Here is a 19,628-nt window from a genome sequence, read left to right as displayed (position 1 = left end):
GAGGACACATAGAGCTTGCTCCCAACTCCAGATCATAGAACTTGGGACCCTCCTAGGTGTGATTAGGTTATAACGAGTTGAATGTTGTTCTACTTTATACAGCATGAAATTCGTAAATCACGCCCCAAATCACCCCCCCCCCAAATTAGAATTAAGAACCTGTGACCCCCGTGATGTGCTGGGTGTGGGGAGGGGCCCTGTCCTGCAAGAATTCACAGTCTAGCTGGGAAAATGGAAAGGGACTTCTAAGCAATCCTGATTTACACTTGTGGTTTATCGAATGAAGGTTGAGAAGGTGTTCAGACAAGGTGGTGGCCGAGAAGGCAAGGAGAAACAGTGTCAATGTCAAGGAGTGTGGGATGCAGTGCTGGTGACACCGGAGAGTGAGTAATTCATGCCTTGCCAGGGACCTCTCAGCAAGCACGTGACCATAGGTAAACAGGCACTGTAATAGTTTCCCTGACCCAGAAAGTCCACTTCCGATAGTAAAGATTGGATGCCGAAAGATGTGTCCCTTTGTTTTTGCTAATAGCAAACATTGGAGGATCCTTTAAATGTTTGGCAACAGGGAATTGACTTGCCAAGTATTAAAGCAAAAACATTTGAGAGTTTTATTCAATTATAATAAAACTTAATTACAGATATATAGAGCTTTGGGAAATATTTGCAATATAAAAGATGAAGCAGTGACAAAAAGATACCTCCTGAGACTGTAACTTTATAAAAATTATAAATGAAGGATGCAATGATCACACATAATGTTGACCTTCCTTTGCTATCACTGCCTCCATTTCATTCCCTTTGTAGTAATTGTCACCATGTGAACCACAAAAGTGCATTTCCTGGAGTTCTTTTGGGGCACAGTGGGTAAAGGATCCTGCTTTGTCACTGCAGCGGCATGAGGGTTCTATCCCTGGCCTGGGAAACGTGCCACAGACGTTGCCAAAAGGGAAAAAAAACATGCACTTATACTTGCCTAATTTAAATATAAGCCTCTCTAGGAATATAAATCATATTTAACCTGATTGCCTCTGTGTCTTCACTATACGTCACATCGCAGGCACTCAGTATTTAAATGGCTGAATACATCGGTGATTGGGGTTATTACAATATTTATTTTTCTAGTGACCTTTTGATACAATGCACAATATGAAAATAACATTTGTCAAATCCTTCCTGAATGCTGGGTTAAGAGCTCTAACCATTTTTCATTTCAACCTTACTGCCAGTTTGTTTGTGTGCCTTTAGTTAGCATTTGTATTAAAGTATTAGTTGCTATGCAGCATTATATGTTACAGGTGTACAATACACTAATTCACACTTTACACTAATTCACACTTTTCAAAGGTTCTACTCCAGTTATACTTATTATAAAATATTGGCTATATTTCCCATGTTATACAATATATCCTTGTAGCTTATTTTATATCCAATAGTTTGTACCTCTTCTTCCTTTTCCTTTATTTTGCCCCTTCCCCTTTCCTGCTCCCCACTGATAACCACTAGTTTGTTCTCTGTATCTGTGAGTACCAGTTTGTCATATAATTAAAGAAACTGAGGCTCAAAGAGGCAAAGCACCATGCTTGGCTGGCAAGATGTAAACCCCAGGCTCCTTGCCTCCAAAGCCCAGGGTCTTGACTATAATACGATTTTTTTAAAAAAAACCTTTTTATTTTATTTTTTTTTTTTTGGCCATGCCTATGGCATGTGGAAGTTCCCAGGCCAGGGTTCAAACCTGCACTACAGCAGTAACAACACTGGTTCCTTAACTTGCTGAGCCACCAGGGAGCTCCAGTTAGAACATGATTCTAAAAATTTAAAATATAGAAAGTAATCAAGAGCATCCTTAGCTTTAATGAGCTCCTTTAATATAAAAGCAAGAGAAAGTGTTTCTCATTTTATCTTCCCTCCCCCCATGTCTTCATCTGCTCCCAGCTGCCAGCCTCTCCTGAGTCATCTTTCCCCCATCAAATTATCCCTGTTGTCTAAGCCTCCCTCAGTCCTTTGGAACCTCAGTTACTGATAATTATGTTGATAAACTCGTCTCTGTCTGAAGCCCCTGCATTTTAAAGGGATTTCATGATACCTCAGCATGTAAGACACACTGCTACATACCCTTTCTGGGGCTGCCTGACCTTCCTTGCTCTCCTCCAATCAACTTGAAGTTGGCCACCATGTCCATCTCTGTGGAAGCCCATCATCCATCTTCTTAAGGTTGAATCCCTCTAGCTTAACAGCACCTGTTTCTGTCTTGCTTCTCAGAGTTCAGGGAAGTGTATTCTTTGGTCTCTCACTGAATTCAAAATACTCTCTCTGTAATATAGGAGGTATATTTTGTAAAAAACTTAAAAATTCTATAATTCCATTGTGGTGCAGTGCAAACGAATCCGACTTGTATCTATGAAGATGTGGGTTCGATTCCTGGTCTCACTGAATTAAGGATGTGGCATTGCCGTGAGCTGTGCTGTAGGTAGCAGACATGGCTCAGTACTGCGTTGCTGTGGCTGTGGCGAAGGCCTCAGGTGTGGTGCAAAAAAAAAAAAAAAAGGAGGTGTTCCCATCGTGGCGCAGTGGTTAACGAATCCGACTAGGAACCATGAGGTTGCATGTTCGATCCCTGGCCTTGCTCAGTGGGTTAAGAATTCCGCGTTGCTGTGGCTCTGGTGTAGGCCAGTGGCTACAGCTCCGATTGGACCCCTAGCCTGGGAACCTCCATATGCCACAGGAGCGGCTCAAGAAAAGCCAAAAAAAAAAGACCAAAAAAAAAAAAAAAGAAAGAAAGAAAGAAAAAAAAAAACTCTATACAGATAGGTATGTGTATATTAGTACTATTGTGTTTGCTAATCATAATCATATCACTCAGGGAACTGAATAAATCCTCAGATTGAGACCAGAGCACTTTTCATTGCTACGATCCTCATAGAGAATAACAGTTTATGGTTTTATATGACCGTGTCACTGTGGTGATTGGAAATTCCATAAATTCCCTTTTAATAGTAAATAAGTTCATTTTATCCTCAAATTTATGATGGTAATGAAATATTAACATGAGAAGCAAGTGCTATATAAACCTCCAAATTGCTATTCTGCTTTATTTCAATAGTGTGCTCTTCTTAAAACACCCATCTGATACCTGAAGCTGTAAAAATTAATGAAATGATAAAATGTTTGGAGGTTGAATGCACTGAATATGTGCTGGTGTTTGGAATTTAACAGAATTACAGATATTAAAAAATGTAATTTGATTTCCAGACCCAGAAAAAAAGAAAACGTTCTTATCTTTTTGATGTATCTCATATTACTTTGGAGTTACATGCCTAAATACTTTACTAGCAGAGATATTTAATGTCTAATTAAGGCACAGCCTTCCAGGTATTTTGGATTTTCTTGTAATTACTCAAAAAAGACTATGGCAGTTTTGAGACAGAGATACTTTCTGTAGCGATGTCCACATAAAACCTAATTTGACAGCTACGATGTTCTCTTCATAGGGAGCTTTGAGTTATGCAGGGTGTATGTATGTATGTGTGTGTGTGATTAAAAACATCATGCACTTTACTGGAGTTACCACATGATCCTGCAATCCCACCCTTGGGCATATATTCAGAGAAAACTATACTTTGAAAAGATATATGAACCCCAATGTTCATTGAAGCACTGCTTACAGTAGTACAGTAGTCAAGACATGGAAGCAGCCTAAATGTCCATTGACAGAGGAATGGATAAAGACATGGTGCATATATGTGATGGAATATTACTCAGCCACAAAAATGTATGAAATAATGCCATTTGCAGCAACATGGATGGGCCTAGAGATTATCATATTCAGTGAAGTAAATCAGACAGAGAAAGACAAATATCATATGACATCTCTTATATGTGGAATCTAAAAAAAAATTCCACAAATCTTATGGACTTATCTACAATCAGAAATATACCCATAGACATGGAAAACAAACTTATGGTTACAAAAAGGGAAGGGGGGAGAGGGATAAATTAAGAGTTTGAGATTAACATATGCAAAGTACTATATATAAAATAGATAACTAACAAGGACCTGCTGTATAGCACAGGGAATTATACACAATATTTTTTAATAACCCATAAGGGAAAAGGGAAATGTATATTAAAATACAAATTAATAAATTTATTAATTTATAAATAAATATATGACATATAAATAAATACATATTAATAAATTTATTAATACATAAATACATATATCACTGTGCTGTACACCTGAAACCTAAGCAACATTGTAAATATACTATATTTCAATAAAAAAATTTCTATAAAAAATCTTGATTTTTAAATACAAGATGTTTTTATGAGGGCTCCATACATTTCTGTTATTGTCAGTTTTAATTCTGCCATCAGTTTCCCTGGAAATATCTCTACTGTTTTCTTTGGACACCTAAGGTGATTATGAAAGAGTTCAGGAATGGATATTAATTGTACAGAATCAGTTCAATAGCAAGGTACTTTCTTAGGAGAATTAGCCTCAGCTCTCCTTGCTAGTTTATTGTCTTTCTAAAATCACTTATAATATTATTGTATGCCTCACTTATTTACACAGTGTGCCTCCGGAAGAGTAAAAAATACCCTAATCTTTGAGCATCCAGAAAATTGTCCTAATTAGGCAATCAGAAATATATTGAAGGGGATGCTTTACTTCCCCATGATGTGTTTGATGGTTCCCACCCAGGAGTACTGATGGCTTCTTTTCTTATTCTTAAAGCTCCTCTCGTCAGCAGCACACAATTTAGTGAAGTCTGCTAAGCTTCCTTCTTTTCCCCAAGATAACCAGTTTTTAAGGCACTAAGTCAAGGATGGGTTTGGCTCCATCTTTTCAGCTTTTACTTCTCCAAATCCATTATCCTCTCAGTAGTCAAGGACGAGGGCTTTCTTTTACAAGAAAGTATTGGGAATTTAGTACAATGAGCTCACCAAGGAGCTATGTCACCTTTACTCATGGCCTCGTGACTTTCACAAATCGATCTAAGTAGCCCAGTGTTTAATAGTTAATGTTATACTTTATTATTTTCTAAGCTCCCAGGAAGGCAATTGACTCTTGTTGCCGAACTAACTTGTAAAGGATTCAAGAGTGGAGAAAGCAGAGGCCAGAGCAAGCCTGTAAATATTACCTGCTTAGTTGACTCAAGCAAGTTTCAAAATTCTAGTAAATATAAACATATTGCTCAGTTTTGATTTATAGTCTCACAACACTGCTCTATTAATGGTCTATTGTCCATTTTTTTACTCTCATTAATTTTTTTTCAAATGTCTAATGATTCTAGTTTACTATTCCCCTCCCCTCCCCCACCTTTAGGAAGACTATCATGCTAAATTGTTGTGGGGTTTTTTGGGTTTTGGGGGGGTTGGGGTCTTTATTTTAGGGCCACACCCACAGCATATGGCCATCCCCAGGCTAGGGGTTGAATCTGGGCCTACAGCACAGCCACAGCAACACCAGATCCAAGCTGCATCCACGACCTATGCTGCAACTTGCAGCAATGCTGGATCCTTAACTCACTGAGTAAGGCCAGCGATAGAACCCAAATCCTTATGGATTCTAGTCGGTTCTTAATCCACTAAGCCACAACAGGAACTCCCTAAACTGTTTTGTTTTGTTTTGTTTTGTTTCTTTAAGGAAAAAATATTGTGATTTGAAAAATAGGGCATTTTATTTCACCAGAGAATTCCTCATAAGAGCTGTAGTTAAAGAACAGGTGGTTGAAGTAAGTCATTAAGGACCTACTGTGTACAGCAGACTTGGACAGGTATTGAAATGTTTGCTGGCATTGCAGGGTACCTTACTGATTGGGAGCTGCCTCAAGACCAAACCCTAGTGTTTGTGCCAGAGTTCTGAAATATATAAAAATGTGTTCAGAGTCACCACGATGTCAAAGGATCCAGTAAGCAACATGAAGGCAAGCCAAAGGAAGATAGGAATTTGCATGGAGGCTGTGACCTTAATGAATGAATGAATGAATTTTTATCACTGTATAGCAGATTTACAATGTTGTGCCAATTTTTGCTACACAGCAAAGTGACCCAGTCATACTTATATTTAACATACATTCTTTTTCACATACTATTTTCCATCATGTTTTATTCCAAGAGACTGAATATTGGTCCCTGTGCTATATAGTAGGACTTCATTGCTTATGCTTTCTAAATGTAGTAGTTTGTATCCACCAACCCTGAACTCCCAGTCCCTCCCACTCCCTCCCCCTCTCCCTTGGCAACCATAAGTCTGTACTCTATGTCTGTGAGTCTGCCTCTGCCTTGTAGATAGGTTCATTTGTGCCATATTTTAGACTCCACATATAAGTGACACCATATGGTATCTGTCTCTCTCTCTCTGAGCCACTTCACTTAGTATGACAATCTCTAGTTGCATCCATGTCGCTGCAAATAGCATTACTTTGCTCCCCCCCCATGATTGAGCAATATTCCAATGTGTATATATACCACATCTTCTTAATCTACTTATCTGTGGATGGACATTTAGGTTGTTTCCATGTCTTGGCTTTCGTGAATAGAGCTGCTGTGAACATGCAGTAGATGCATGTATATTTTTGAATTGTAGTTTTGTCTGCGTGAATTTAAAATACACAAGCCTGCTGCTAGACTTTAGGATTTATAGATCAGTCAATGAAAGAGAATACGTTATTGAAGAACTATTGGGAGTTGCCAGCTCTTTATTTTTTGCTGAGTGTTGGCAGCACTCTTCTGTTGAACAGTGAGGTTCCCATATCAGGTCTAAGCAGTAGTGGAGTTTATTAAACAAAGGATGAAGATACTGTTGAGTAGATACACAAAGAAAAGTGCTGCCATTGTTGTTGTTGTTTTAGTCGCAATGTGGAAGTTACTGATTGGCATCTCTCTCACACAAGAGCCCTGTTCTCCTCAGCCCTGACACTCCCCAGAAGTGTCCTCTTCTCTCTGGGAATCAGCCACCAGCACATGCAGGAGAGTATGTGCTATGGAGAGCCACCCCTGTGGCTTATTCCGTCCAGTTACAGTATTCACTTCTGTGCTCAGACTGGTACTCTTCTGTGGTCTGCAAGCCTCACCTCCAAACCATATTCAGGCTTCTTCCTGATGTATATTGGGCTCCCTTGAGATTCCTACAGGTATAAGAAAGCATTTTACCAGAGGTAGATAAATTGTAGTTACTACTTTAAAAAACAATAAATTGTAGTTACTACTTAAAAAAAAAACCCTAAAAAAAACTTATTATGGAAAATTTCAAGCATATCCAGAGGTAAACGTGCATAATGAACCACTGAGGCAGGAGGTAGATGGGCTGTATGCTAGACATTTACAACTAGCCTTTTGTTTATATACATATACATATGTATATATACATGTACATATGTATATATACATATGTATATGTATATATACATATACACATATATATACATATACATATAATAATTATTATTATTATTTTTGCTTTTTGCTTTTTAGGGGCACTTTTGCGGCATATGGAAGCTCCCAGGCTAGGAGTGAAATTGGAGCTGCAGCTGCTGGCCTACACCACAGCCATAGCAATGCAGGATCTGAGCCACGTCTGTGACCTACACCCCAGCTCACGGCAGTGCCTGATCCCCGACCCCCTGAATGAGGCCAGGGATCAAACCTGCATCCTCATGGATACCAGTCGGGTTTGTTAGGCTGAGCCATGACAGGGACTCCATTGTTTATACTTCTTGGGGCAGGAGATAGGAAGGCTCCAGGATAGACATTTACAACTAGCTACCTGTTTATACTTCAAGATAGAAAGAACAATAGGAACAAGGTAAATAACTGAACTTTGCCTTCTGTGGACACTTTAAACTATGGTAATGGTGGGAGCAGAGAGGGGCTAAACTTTGCTTGGGCAAAAGATCAAGAGGTCACATCGTTCCCATCCTTGGGGTCAGGGAGATTAAAAGACAGAATTTTATATTAAATGCACATATCTTTCCAGAAAATTTGCCACACCATCCTGATCTCTCATGCCACTACGGACAAGGGACAGTACTTTCTGAACCCAAATAATGGACCAGAATGTAGGAACTATTGGTTAGCACCATAGTGCTGGTAAACATCAGCTAGAGGTAATGTGAAAATTTGTCCAGCTAACTTAAAGGACTAGCAACTTTATCTTTGAGAGTATCTTTAACCTATTATGTATTCCAAATCACTATATGCAATTTTAAAATGATTTAAAAGCTATTCTTTAATGCAATAAATATGTATTGAGCACCTATTCTATGTCACATACTTAATCTTGCATTTGGAATATGAAATATGCTAGAATATAAACATAATGAAGATTAATAAAAATGGAGAGTGTAGATAATAGATTATAACAAAAAGAAATTGAGAACCTGCATTGTCACTTCTTGCTAAAGAGCCTCCTCGTACCTTTGGGCATTTGGTATCCTGTGAATGGGTAGAATAAAGTGTATGTGTCTTTCTTTTTGAAAACTAAGTAACGTAGAGAAAATTACCGGAAGAATCAGAGGAAAACTATAAAATGTAAGAAACTACATGATATTTTTTGGAACTCAATCTGGTTGCTCACAGTGTATATTCTCATTGAAATAGACTTAATAGGTTCTTCCTTAAAAGCCTCAACACAAAGTTCTTTGCACTAATAATTTGCTGAGGTCATCTTTGAACGTATCCTTAATATCATCATCTACCCATCTCCTTTTGCTGATAAGGCAACCATCCTCTGAATGTGACTTGACTTATATAACTTCCTGTTGGTTGAACCTCCTGATCTCCAGTTCTGTGCTCGCCCCCCTGCTTTCCATTAAGATTATTTATTTATTTATTTATTTAGTCATGCCAGCAGTGTGTGGACGTGCCCAGGTCAGGGATTCAACCCTCCTTCCTAGAGCAGTAACTAGAGCCGCAGCAGTGACAATGCAGGACTCTTAACCCACTGAGCCACCAGGGAACTCTTGTCTGAGATTTCTTTTGCATTAGGAGCTGTACACATGTATAGTACATTTGCATCTGCTAGGGCATTCAGGCAGAGTAGGGAAGCAGTCTGGTTTTGGAGAGCAGGAGGAGCCGGATACAAAAAAGCAGGTGGCCCCAAACCTCCCAGGGATTCTATCACTGTTAATCACTTGCCATACTTGCCCTACTGCTCCTGCCCTGGCAGCCCTTCTCTCGTCCTTTGCCCTTTCCAATCCCCATCCTCTGTCCTCCTGACACCAGCCTGATGGGACTGATCAGTGTTTTGATGGTGGCTTTGTGGGCTCTTGACCTTGACCAATCAATCTGACTTTGTATTACCAATTCTTGCTCCTTGAAGAGAAGGAACAGCACACATTGAAATGCTTGGCCAGGGAACTTTAGTTCAGATGTTTTGGCTGCTATAGCGTGTTTTAAAAAATCAAATTTGAATGCCTTTATACTAGACCTGCATGTTCTTTTGTGCTGTATACTCCCCCAGTGATGGCTGGGTTACATCAAGTGTGTTTTCTACACATTTCTCAGATATGCCAGCCTCCTGAAAGCATTTGGGTTGACTGGTGGTGAACTAGTATCTTCCTGATAGGCTGTGACAGGAAAATCTTGGGTTCTGTGGGGTAGCAGACTCTAATTTTCAGTTTGCTAGAAGTCTTTTAAATCCAAAGCATTGCCTTTGACCACTCTCACTGGTCAGAGTTTAGTACTGATGTGGCCAAAAACATAGTGTTCTTCAATCAGTGATGACTCTTAGGGGGTTCAAATGAGAGTCTGGGTGGATCAGGGAAGCCCAGAGTTGAAAAAAGATCAGAACAACCCACTTAGAATGCATAAAATGCATTATTGTGTGTGCTTAACAATCCATTTTTTTTTTCCCCTCATCCGAGGCATATGGAAGCTCCTGGGTTCAGGGTCAAACTGGAGCTACAACTGCCAGCCTATGTCATGGACACCACAACACCAGATTTGAGCCACATCTGTGACCTACACTGCAGCTTGTGGCAATGCTGGATCCTCAACCCACTGAGCGAGGTCAGGGATTGAACCTAAATCCTCACAGACACCATGTTGAGTTCTTAACCTGCTGAGCAATAACGGGAATTCCTGATTTGTTATTAACGCCTTGCACTTCTGGCAGAAATGCCTGCTCTCATAAGTCCTAGTATTATTTTGTTTAATACAGAAGGGCCCCCTTATCCCATTTGTGAAAGGATTGTCCTGGATGTAGAACTCTCCAGAGAAGGTGCAAGTGGACCCAGATACATTTTCCCTTGGCCCCAACATGATTTTCACTCAAATCCTCTTCGATACAGGTTGCCAATTTGGCCTGTTCCATCTCCAACAATGAGGAAGGGGTGAAATTAGTCCGGATGGCAGCCACCCAGATTGACAGCCTGTGTCCCCAGGTAAGCCTCATTCACTTTGTTTCAAAAGCCTGATGTTTCGGATCTTCTGCACACCAGCCCTCAAGTCACTTCTTCCCTAGCCTTTCCCTCTGTCCTCTCAGTAGAAAGCGCTGCCCATCACTCAAGGGTCAAGTTCTGCCTTTCTCAAAAAGACCTGCTAACTCCTCTAGGCTCTTTAGAATTACTGTGGCAATGATTGTCTTTTCCATTCCTGTTGACTTTCTTCTGTTTCTTTCGGACTGTCATTTAAATTCTCCATCTGGGGAGTTCCTGTCGTGGTGCAGTGGAAATGAATCCAACTGGGAATCATGAGGTTGCGGGTTCAATCCCTGGCCTTGCTCAGTGGGTTAAGGATCCGGTGTTGCCGTGAGCTGTGGTATTGGTCGCAGATGCGGCTCGGATCTGGTGTTGCTGTGGCTGTGGTATAGGCCGGGGCTACAGCTCCAATTAGACCCCTAGCCTGGGAACTTCCATATACTGTAGGAGCAGCCCTAGAAAAGACAAAAAAAAAAATTTTTTTTAAGTAAATAAATACATTCTCCATCTGTTTACCTTGCCCCAACCCCTAAATTATATGCTTGCACATATAGAGCAAGAGTTATATTTTTGCCACATCTGTGCTATACAATATTTGTCCAGTAACACTTTTTGAAACCTGAAACTGATAGATTTTAAATAAAGAAGAAGAGCATACAAAAACTAATAGTAGTTAATAAACTACTTCTATCTCTCATGTTTTGCTTGTTCTTGTGAACACAGAGAAGCCACTTATCTGTAGAAGTGGTAGAGTCTGGGGTTTCAACATGGTCTTTGAGCTGTTTGTTCCTCTTTTGAAGAAGGTGGTCACTATGTCCCTGGATTGTTTCTAACTAGGTCATCAATGCCGCTCTCACCCTGGCTGCCCGGCCACAAAGCAAAGTTGCTCAGGACAATATGGATGTCTTCAAAGACCAGTGGGAAAAGCAGGTGCGAGTGCTGACAGAGGCTGTGGATGACATCACCTCCGTGGATGACTTCCTTTCTGTCTCAGGTAATCACAGACGGGCCCCTTACAAGGCAGCTGAAGGAGGAGAACAAGAGGAGATGAGCATCTTGCAAATGTCATGGGTCCACATTTCAAGTGCTCTCCTTGGCCCTTTGAGCTTTCAATCATCTCTGCAAATGTGATTGTAACACCCTCTTGAAAATTCTCTGCTGTGCACATTATTTCAAGACGCCAAGTCGAAGCATTGGTGGGGGGAATACAACTTTCTGATCAAGATGTCAGACACCTTAACAGATTATTTAAGTAGACATAGGTTCCCTTTTAGTTCTTAAGATTTTTAAAAATAGGGTGGCCTTTGATGCAACTGTATCACCCATCCAAAAAAGGGTACTAGATGTGAGACTATGTTTAAAAATCAAAAAAGCAGCCTATTATTCCAATTTGGCTGTGTGTGAAGGGCTTTTTCCCCAATAAGTGACATTACCCAGGTTTGTGATAAGTTAGGAAGAAATGTTAGGCATAGCGTGGACCCATTAGGAGGGACTTGGGGCTGGTGAGGCTTTGAGCCCTTGTCCATGAGGTTGTGGAAGGAAGTGAGAGAAAGCAAATAGAACTCATCACCACTGGAAATTGTAGCTTTCTTCTTTATAAATGAAGTCAGATCAAAGGATGTTAGTGCATCTGAATAACCCTGGAGTCAATTTGACCTTTACCGGGGCTCATCAATGCTGTTTCAAAATTGGGCTACCAGACAGCCAAAGGGGCTTTTTTCAAGACACAGTTGACCAAACACATTTGGCCCAACACATTTACCTAGATGAGTCTCTGGGGGCAGTGAGGGAAGAGGTTCCTGAAAACCTCCCCTGCTTTGCAAGGCATTAAAATAACCAAGTGACCCTTGAAAATTCAAAGTGATAAGGTGTTGACTCTACCCACAGGGGTAGGGAACATACACCTACCAACTCAGGTGTGCCCTCGCCTTGACCAGGACCTACTGAGGTCTGAGAGGGAAGGGTGGCAGCACCACCGGTGGGATCCAGGCAGACAGGGCCTCTGACTGCAACAGGGTGGGAGGGATTTCTAAGAGAGGCTTAGGGTATTTAGCAACTCTTCTCTAGCTGCCATCTTTCCTTTCACAAAGAAACAACGAATTCCCACTGAGGGCTTGTGTTTAAAGCTTGTCCGAGAGCAGCATAGTTGACTTTGTAGATCTGCAGGATGATGGAAAAGCCAGCTTTGAAATCATGGAGGGCAAGACAGGGTAGATGGAGAAAATGAGCAAACACATGATTGGTGTCTATAATTTGCCAGACTTTCTATTTGCCTTCTCACCAAAATTCTGTCAGGTAGGTATCACTGTAGTAAGTCTTTCCTTGAGAAAAGTAAGTCACTGAGAGGGTAGGTAACTTTTCAGAAACGAAATTAAAATCCAGATTATCCTTTATCCAGAGCCTAAATAGCTATAAATCAAGATAGAAGGGAATTTGCTTTAATGCTCCCAACTTTCCCTGCTCCACTCCCCCCACCTTCATTCCACTCTTTCATCCCTTTCAGAGACCTGTCTTGTTCTTCATTCCCAAGGTGCTTATTGTTTGTTTGGGGGTCTTTGTTTCATTTTGTTTTGTTTTCCTTTTCAGGCCGAACCAGCAGCATATGGAAGTTCCCCGGCTGGGGGGGTCGAATGGGAATTGCAGCTGTCGGCCCACACCACAGCCACAGCAATGCGAGATCCAAACTGCATCTGTGACCTGCACTGTAGCTCACAGCAATGCTGGATCCTTAACCCACTGAGTAAAGCCAGGGATCGAACCCGAAACCTCATGTTTCCTAGTTGGATTCCATAACCACTGAGCCATGATGGGAACTCCAAGGTGCTTTGTTTTTGATGACTTGTCAAAGCAGCTATTCATTTAAACACACCCATATCTAGGGGGTGGCTGATAAGGAAGTCAATATGTTGCCATTCCTGGGATTTTTGCTTCCTGGATGCATGCAGAGTCCTAACAATATAAAAGGTATCCAAGAGACACATCTCTTTTAGGTGCTTAGAAATTGTTTGGATAGGCATGTTGGGGATTTGAGTGGTGGGAAACCGAAGGATGGCTCCCAGGACTGAGCATCTTTCTAGTATCTAGTCTGTGATTGCTAGGATGACAAGAGGGGCACCCAGAAAAGGGAGGGGAACCCTCCAATCAGCCTCAGATCTCACACAGCAATCTTAGCCCCTGGAAATCTTACTCTGCTCCCTTTCCATCTACAAATGAGTAGAAAATATCCATATACTACCTTTTTCAAATAGGAATCATTTCAGAACTTAAAACTTCCCCAACTTATCCTTTTCTTTAAATGCATGTACAAGAATTTCTGAGGGTAGAGAACAGCAAGGTGAGGAAGTCTTATCTCAGGCTGTTTCAATAGTGCCAAGCTTTTCTTAATTTTCTTCCACCGGGCCTGCCTCTCTGCTACCTTTTTCCCTGCCATTCCTTTGTGCATCTCATTATTACCGGCAACAAGAAGAGGCTTTGGCTTTTGCTGATAACACTGTGCAGTCCAGCCCCAGTGGTACAAGTGCCGTGGCATGCCATGACAGGAAAATGAACAGGCGCTGTCAGGGAGCCAGCCTTGGCAGGACCTGCTGGAGCATGCCTTTGGACTTGACAATCGGAGGCGGCAGGCACCTTTCCACAGATGGGCTTGACAAATAATGACACAGCCCACTCTGTCCTGCTGGTAGACTGTGGATACAGCCTGATAGTTGGGGAAACTACTTCTCATCTCCTCACCGAGCTGGAGCCAAAACATTTGCATCAGTAAATTGCAAGTTTGGCCCAGGAGATATTTGGAATGACATTAATGACATTTTATGTATCAGTTTCTTCTTAAGGGAATATCTATTCTGGCAGGAAACTCTATTTTGAAAACAAAAACAAAGGTCTTTTTTTTTTTTTTTTTAAAGGATGGTTTTGTGTTTTTTTCTTCCTTTTTTCTTTCTTTTTTTTCACGCTCCATGAACTTGTGTGTCTGAGCGCTTAATTTGTCCCTATGAAATGCAACAAGTTTTGGGAGCAATGATGCTAGCTATTAACATTACAGAAGCAAAACCAATTTTCGGATGTGGTCCGGGCTCATAAAAAAGTGAAATGACTATGTTAGAACACTTAAACTTTTCCCACTGGGCAAAAACTACAATTTTTAATAGTGTCTTAAAATGAGCGTCTTGGCATTAACCATGTGACAGTTTAATTCTTGGTTTTGGCTCACAAAATAGCAGGCATCTAAGATCTGTAAAAGCTATTAACTCCATCTCATAATGTGTAAAAGTTTTGCTTTGTTTTGTTTGCCTTTTCCTCTTTTTCTTTTCTTTCTTTCTTTTCTTTTTTTTTTTCTTTTTCTTTTTTTTTGACTCCCAGGTCTTGAGTTTGTTTCATTAAAAAATTCACATAGTGAACTCTGAAAGCTCAAAATAATCATTATTGATTTTTTTTTTTCTTTTTAGAGCCACACTCATGGCATATGGAGGTTCCCAGGCTAGGGGTCTAATTGGAGCTGTTGCTGCCAGCCTACACCACAGTTCATGGCAACACCAGATCCTTAACCCACTGAGCGAAGCCAGGGATCGAACCTGCAACCTCATGGTTCCTAGTTGGATTCATTTCCACTGCACCACGACGGGAACTCCTAATGTTATTTTTGTTTGTTTTTGTGTTTGTGTTTGTGTTTTTTGTCATCGATTTTTAAACAAAATTACATCTTTTCTGAAATAGTGAAGTTGCAGAGATTCAAGGAAGTTTATTACAAATTAAGCTGTAGTCAAATGTTTGATGATGGTTAAATAGCATGCTTCGCATCTGGGTATAACATGTGAGGTACCTAAAGGGTTTATCTCAACAATGGAACCATCTCTGGAATATATGTGCTTTTTATTATTATTTTCTCTTCTATGTTATTTTCTAGTTGGAATACTATTCCTCTATCTCCTTACTTAATGAATTCTTTCTCTTGAAAAATTCCTGGATTTTAATATATACAATATATTAAAAATATATTATATATAAATATAAAATAGGATAAAAAATATATAATCAGTTGTCCCTCTTCAATGTATATCTTTATTCAGGATTTCTTCTTTGGTCGCCTGCTGTGTGTAAGGTATTGTCAGGTATGAAAATAGAAATCAAGTGTGGATTCTGCTTTCAAATAATTTACTGCCCTTTTTCACTAGACCAGACCGCTTCCAAATCTTTGGGCCCCAGACCTGAGGGTGTAGGGACTAGGAGTGGAGGAGTTGTTACAAGGGGTCCAGGAATCCATATATAAACCAGATGTGGTTTTTTGATCAAATAAGATGTCAACAAGATCAAAGATAACTCTTTTGCAAGTACATTATTTTGCACTTGGGTTAATAAAATGCAAATCTATTTAAAAACAGTCTTTATCATTGTGTTTTTTACATAAATACTATCCGCCAATGTAACTACTATCATGAGGGAACTGTGATTCTTTTTTCTTTGTAAATGGGGTAAACTGTCTGCCTGCTTAAACAAAGCATTCATTCAGAAAACTGAGTCAAATGATTTACTTTTCCATAGTTAGCACAACTTTGTACTAATAAAATTAAAAGAAAACTGAGTCAGTAAACTGTAAATTAGTAAACTCTTTATTCAGGAAGTTCCTTGGTGGCCTAGTGTTAAGGATTTGGCATTGTCACTGTGGTAGTTTGTTGTCACTGCTTTGGCACAGGTTCAATCCCTGGCCTGGGAACCTCCATCATGGATGCAGCCCTAAAACGACAAGACAAAAAGACACGCACACACACACACACACAAACCCCCTCAAAAACCATCATTTCATTTTAAGATATTAGGTCATGAATAGCCTTCTTAACATTTACGTTTTGTTAATTCCAAGGGCATTAGTATCTAATGTGATTAACAGTTTCCTTTGTTTTGCATTAAAAATCGCATCTTTAAACTATGCACAGAAAAAATGGTAGCTATGCCTATTCTTGTACTTTGTTATGCAAAGACGATGGTCTCTTGATACCTTGTTTTTGACATGAAGACCTCAGTTACTCACTTTCAGGGCCAAGGGCATATTTTTAATTGTTTGGAGGAATCCAGCTGGACAGTAAGAGGATCAAACTTTGTGCTTAAAAACCCGTGTCAAGTTTTATTTGAGTAAACCCTTTTTTCCTCAGGTGTCCTTTTAAGTGAGTTTGTATGATCCAGTCCAGATCTCATCAAGAGGTGGTTTTCAGAAGTTCCTTAATCAAAATGAAAAGCTTTCTTTCTTTCCTTCTTTTCTTTTCTGGCCGCCCCATTGGCATATGGCATTCCCAGGCCAGTGATGAGACCTGAGTCACAGTTGTGACCTAAGCTGCACCTGTGACAACACCGGATGCTTTAACCTACTGTGCTGGGCCAGAAATGGAACCTGCATCCTGGCACTGCAGAAACGCCACCCTATCAGGCCATTGTGCCACAGTGGGAACTCCAAAAATGAAAACTTTTAAGTCTCTATTTTCTGTTTTACTCAAGAAACTATCAGTATTCAGAAAGTACCCCTTCTTGTCAGAGTAAGTTATCTAAATATTAAAATTTAAACATTTCATTGACATTTCGATTCTAATTTCTATTTGAAATTAAAGAACTAGAGAATGTAGAAAGCAGAAATTTTTAAGTAAAATGAGGAAATTATATTGTAGGAGGTCAAAATGGGTATTCCTTTATAAAACATCTGTTATCCTTTGCAATTTTTCTATCCAGTGTCCTGTAAGAACATGCGTTTTCTAAGTGACTGGTTTAAGGAAAGTGGAAGAGATCCATGGTAGTCTGGGCTTTGCTGAGTACCCTCCCATTGTCCCTGTCTTTAGGAATTTTAAAATTAGAACTAGTTCTAGAACTTAAGGAGATAATCACTGGTTTTAATCCTTTATTAACTATTTATTAAATTTGGCAGTTATAATTTCCTAAGTGTTACCAGATTAATTCAGATTACTTCCAAATGTGTTCTGTCTATTGTGTGTGTGTATTTTCAGTTTAAGTTCTTTTCTTTCCTTGGAGTGCTAAACGTTTTCAACATTTCCTTAGAATTCTGTTTCTAAAGAATGTTCAAGGGACTTAATTATAGATCTCACACTGGACATACAAAGTCACAAACTTACAAAACTATAAGGGGTCACATCGTGTCTTTTCTCTAGGCTAGTGGAGAGGAAAGCCTCCCATCCTGCTGCTTGTATTCTACTTTGGACAGTGGTGGAGAGTGATCCCTGATCTTGATTTCAATCTGAGGGAACCAGCCACGAATGGGATTGTATTTCAGTTTCAATCGTGGGGGACTCTGATCCTCATCACAGGATCAGTTTCGCATTGCCTGTCCCTTATGCATGCCTGGACATTTGAAGATTGATGGGGTGATATTTGTTCATTTTATTTATTTATTTATGTTTAATTTTTTTTTTTTTTTTATGGAAGTCCCCAGACTAGGGATGGAATTGGAGCTGCTGCTGCCGGCCTATGCCACAGACACAGCAACACAGGATCCGAGCTTCGTCTGTGATCTACACCACAGCTCATGGCAACGCTGGATCCTTAACCCACTAGCAAAGCCAGGGATTGAACAGGTGTCCTCATGGATGCTAGTCAGGTTTGTTACTGATGAGCCACAATGGGAACTCCTGATATTTGTTCACTTTAAAGTTTCCCTTCAGAGGTCCCATCATGGCTCAGCGGAAAGGAGTCCAACTAGGAACTATGAGGTTGCAGGTTCAATCCCTGGCCTCGCTCAGTGGGTTAAGGATCTGGCATTGCTGTGAGCTGTGGTGTAAGGTCGCAGATGAGGCTCAGATCTGGCGTCGCTGTGGCTCTGGAATAGGCTGGCAGCTACATACAGCTCTGATTAGACCCCCAGCCTGGGAACCTCCATATGCTGCAGGTGCGGCCCTAAAAAGACAAAAAGACTAAATAAATAACTAAATAAATAAATAAAAGTAAAGTTTCCCTTAAATACTTCCTTAATAAAGAAAACGTGATCCAACTGACATAGCCCAAAGTGTGAATCTAGCCATGTCTAGGAACATTGCTATTTGGTTAGGGTGGCTTCCTGTTTGCTATCACAACTACTGTGGAAAGACCTTTTTGTGCAGTAAATCTTAATCATGCAAACAAAGACCAGTCCTGGCTCTGGTGCTGCTTCACAAATCACAGCCCAAAAAGAGAAGATGTGACCCATGTGCCACAGGGAGGAGGAGGAAGTGGCACTGCAGCCAGTAGGGAGCAGTGGGCTAGCCTTCCAATGCCTTGGGGCTCCTCCTTGTCCCAGCACCAATCCTGGCTGATATGGGGGGAGGAGGGAGGAAGGGCAGCACCACCAGGGCCAGGAGGAGGGTGGTGTTGTGTGGGGTTAGGTAGTGGGGGAGTTGCGTCTGGGTGGGCATGGGTGGGTACAGTAGCATTTTTGGGATGGGGTATGTAAAACACGGATAAAATAGTTTTGTTAGGGGAAAAAAAAAATCATGGAAACAAAGAAAGGGATTTTTTAAAGTTGGTTCTTAACGTGTGGTCCTCACACCAGCAGCATTAACATCACCTGGGAACTTGGTAGAAATGCAGTTGTTTAGGCTCAACCCCAGACCCCATGAATCAGAAACCTTGGGTGTGACACCCAGCAGTCTCTGTGATGCTGCAAATCCTCTGGCTGAGAGCCATTATTTTATATAAACTATGTTCTTTAAATATCATTTCAATGTTACCAGATGTGCATTGAGATGTGAAAGCGAATGGCTTGTGAGAGTGAATGAATCTCTCTTAGACTAAGTGTTCAGTGTGAAGGGCTGTAAAATCATATTAATATGTCTGTGTCCTCTCCATAGAGAATCATATCTTGGAGGATGTGAACAAGTGTGTGATAGCCCTTCAAGAGGGGGATGTGGACACTCTGGACCGGACAGCAGGGGCCATCAGGGGCCGGGCAGCTCGAGTCATACACATCATCAATGCTGAGATGGAGAACTATGAAGCTGGTGTTTATACCGAGAAGGTGCTGGAAGCTACAAAATTACTCTCTGAGACAGGTAACCACGGATTCTAGATTTGACCAAAATGTCAGCACCATGATTAATTTCCGTACCTGAATACATCTGTGTCAGTGTTTTCCAGAGGTCTTTCTGCTTCTAAATTACCCCTGATCATCAAAGGGGTGTGCTTTATTTTTTGAGTTTGAATCGGAACACTTTAGCAGAATAAGTTTATTGTGTT

General features: G+C 40.5%; 1 protein-coding gene across 12 annotated transcripts in view; it reads left to right on the top strand.

Moving 5' to 3' along the window:
* Window positions 1-19,628, top strand: part of CTNNA2 (catenin alpha 2) — a 1,217,074-nt gene that overhangs the window by 1,091,905 nt on the left and 105,541 nt on the right. For all 12 annotated transcript variants that reach the window (XM_021088202.2, XM_021088201.2, XM_021088200.2 and 9 more), the window contains 3 exons: window positions 10,296-10,388; window positions 11,262-11,418; window positions 19,244-19,444. In XM_021088202.2, coding sequence (XP_020943861.1) covers window positions 10,296-10,388; window positions 11,262-11,418; window positions 19,244-19,444 — 451 coding nt within the window. The remainder of the gene's footprint in view (window positions 1-10,295; window positions 10,389-11,261; window positions 11,419-19,243; window positions 19,445-19,628) is intronic.

Source organism: Sus scrofa, chromosome 3 (assembly GCF_054392235.1).
Source record: "Sus scrofa isolate SSC_HxYL_T2T_F1_AM1 chromosome 3, Sscrofa_HxYL_maternal_Yorkshire_Landrace_v2.0, whole genome shotgun sequence".
Classification (NCBI taxonomy): Eukaryota; Metazoa; Chordata; class Mammalia; order Artiodactyla; family Suidae; genus Sus; species Sus scrofa.
Note: the sequence above shows the minus strand (reverse complement) of the source record. Positions and strands in the feature narration are given on the sequence as shown.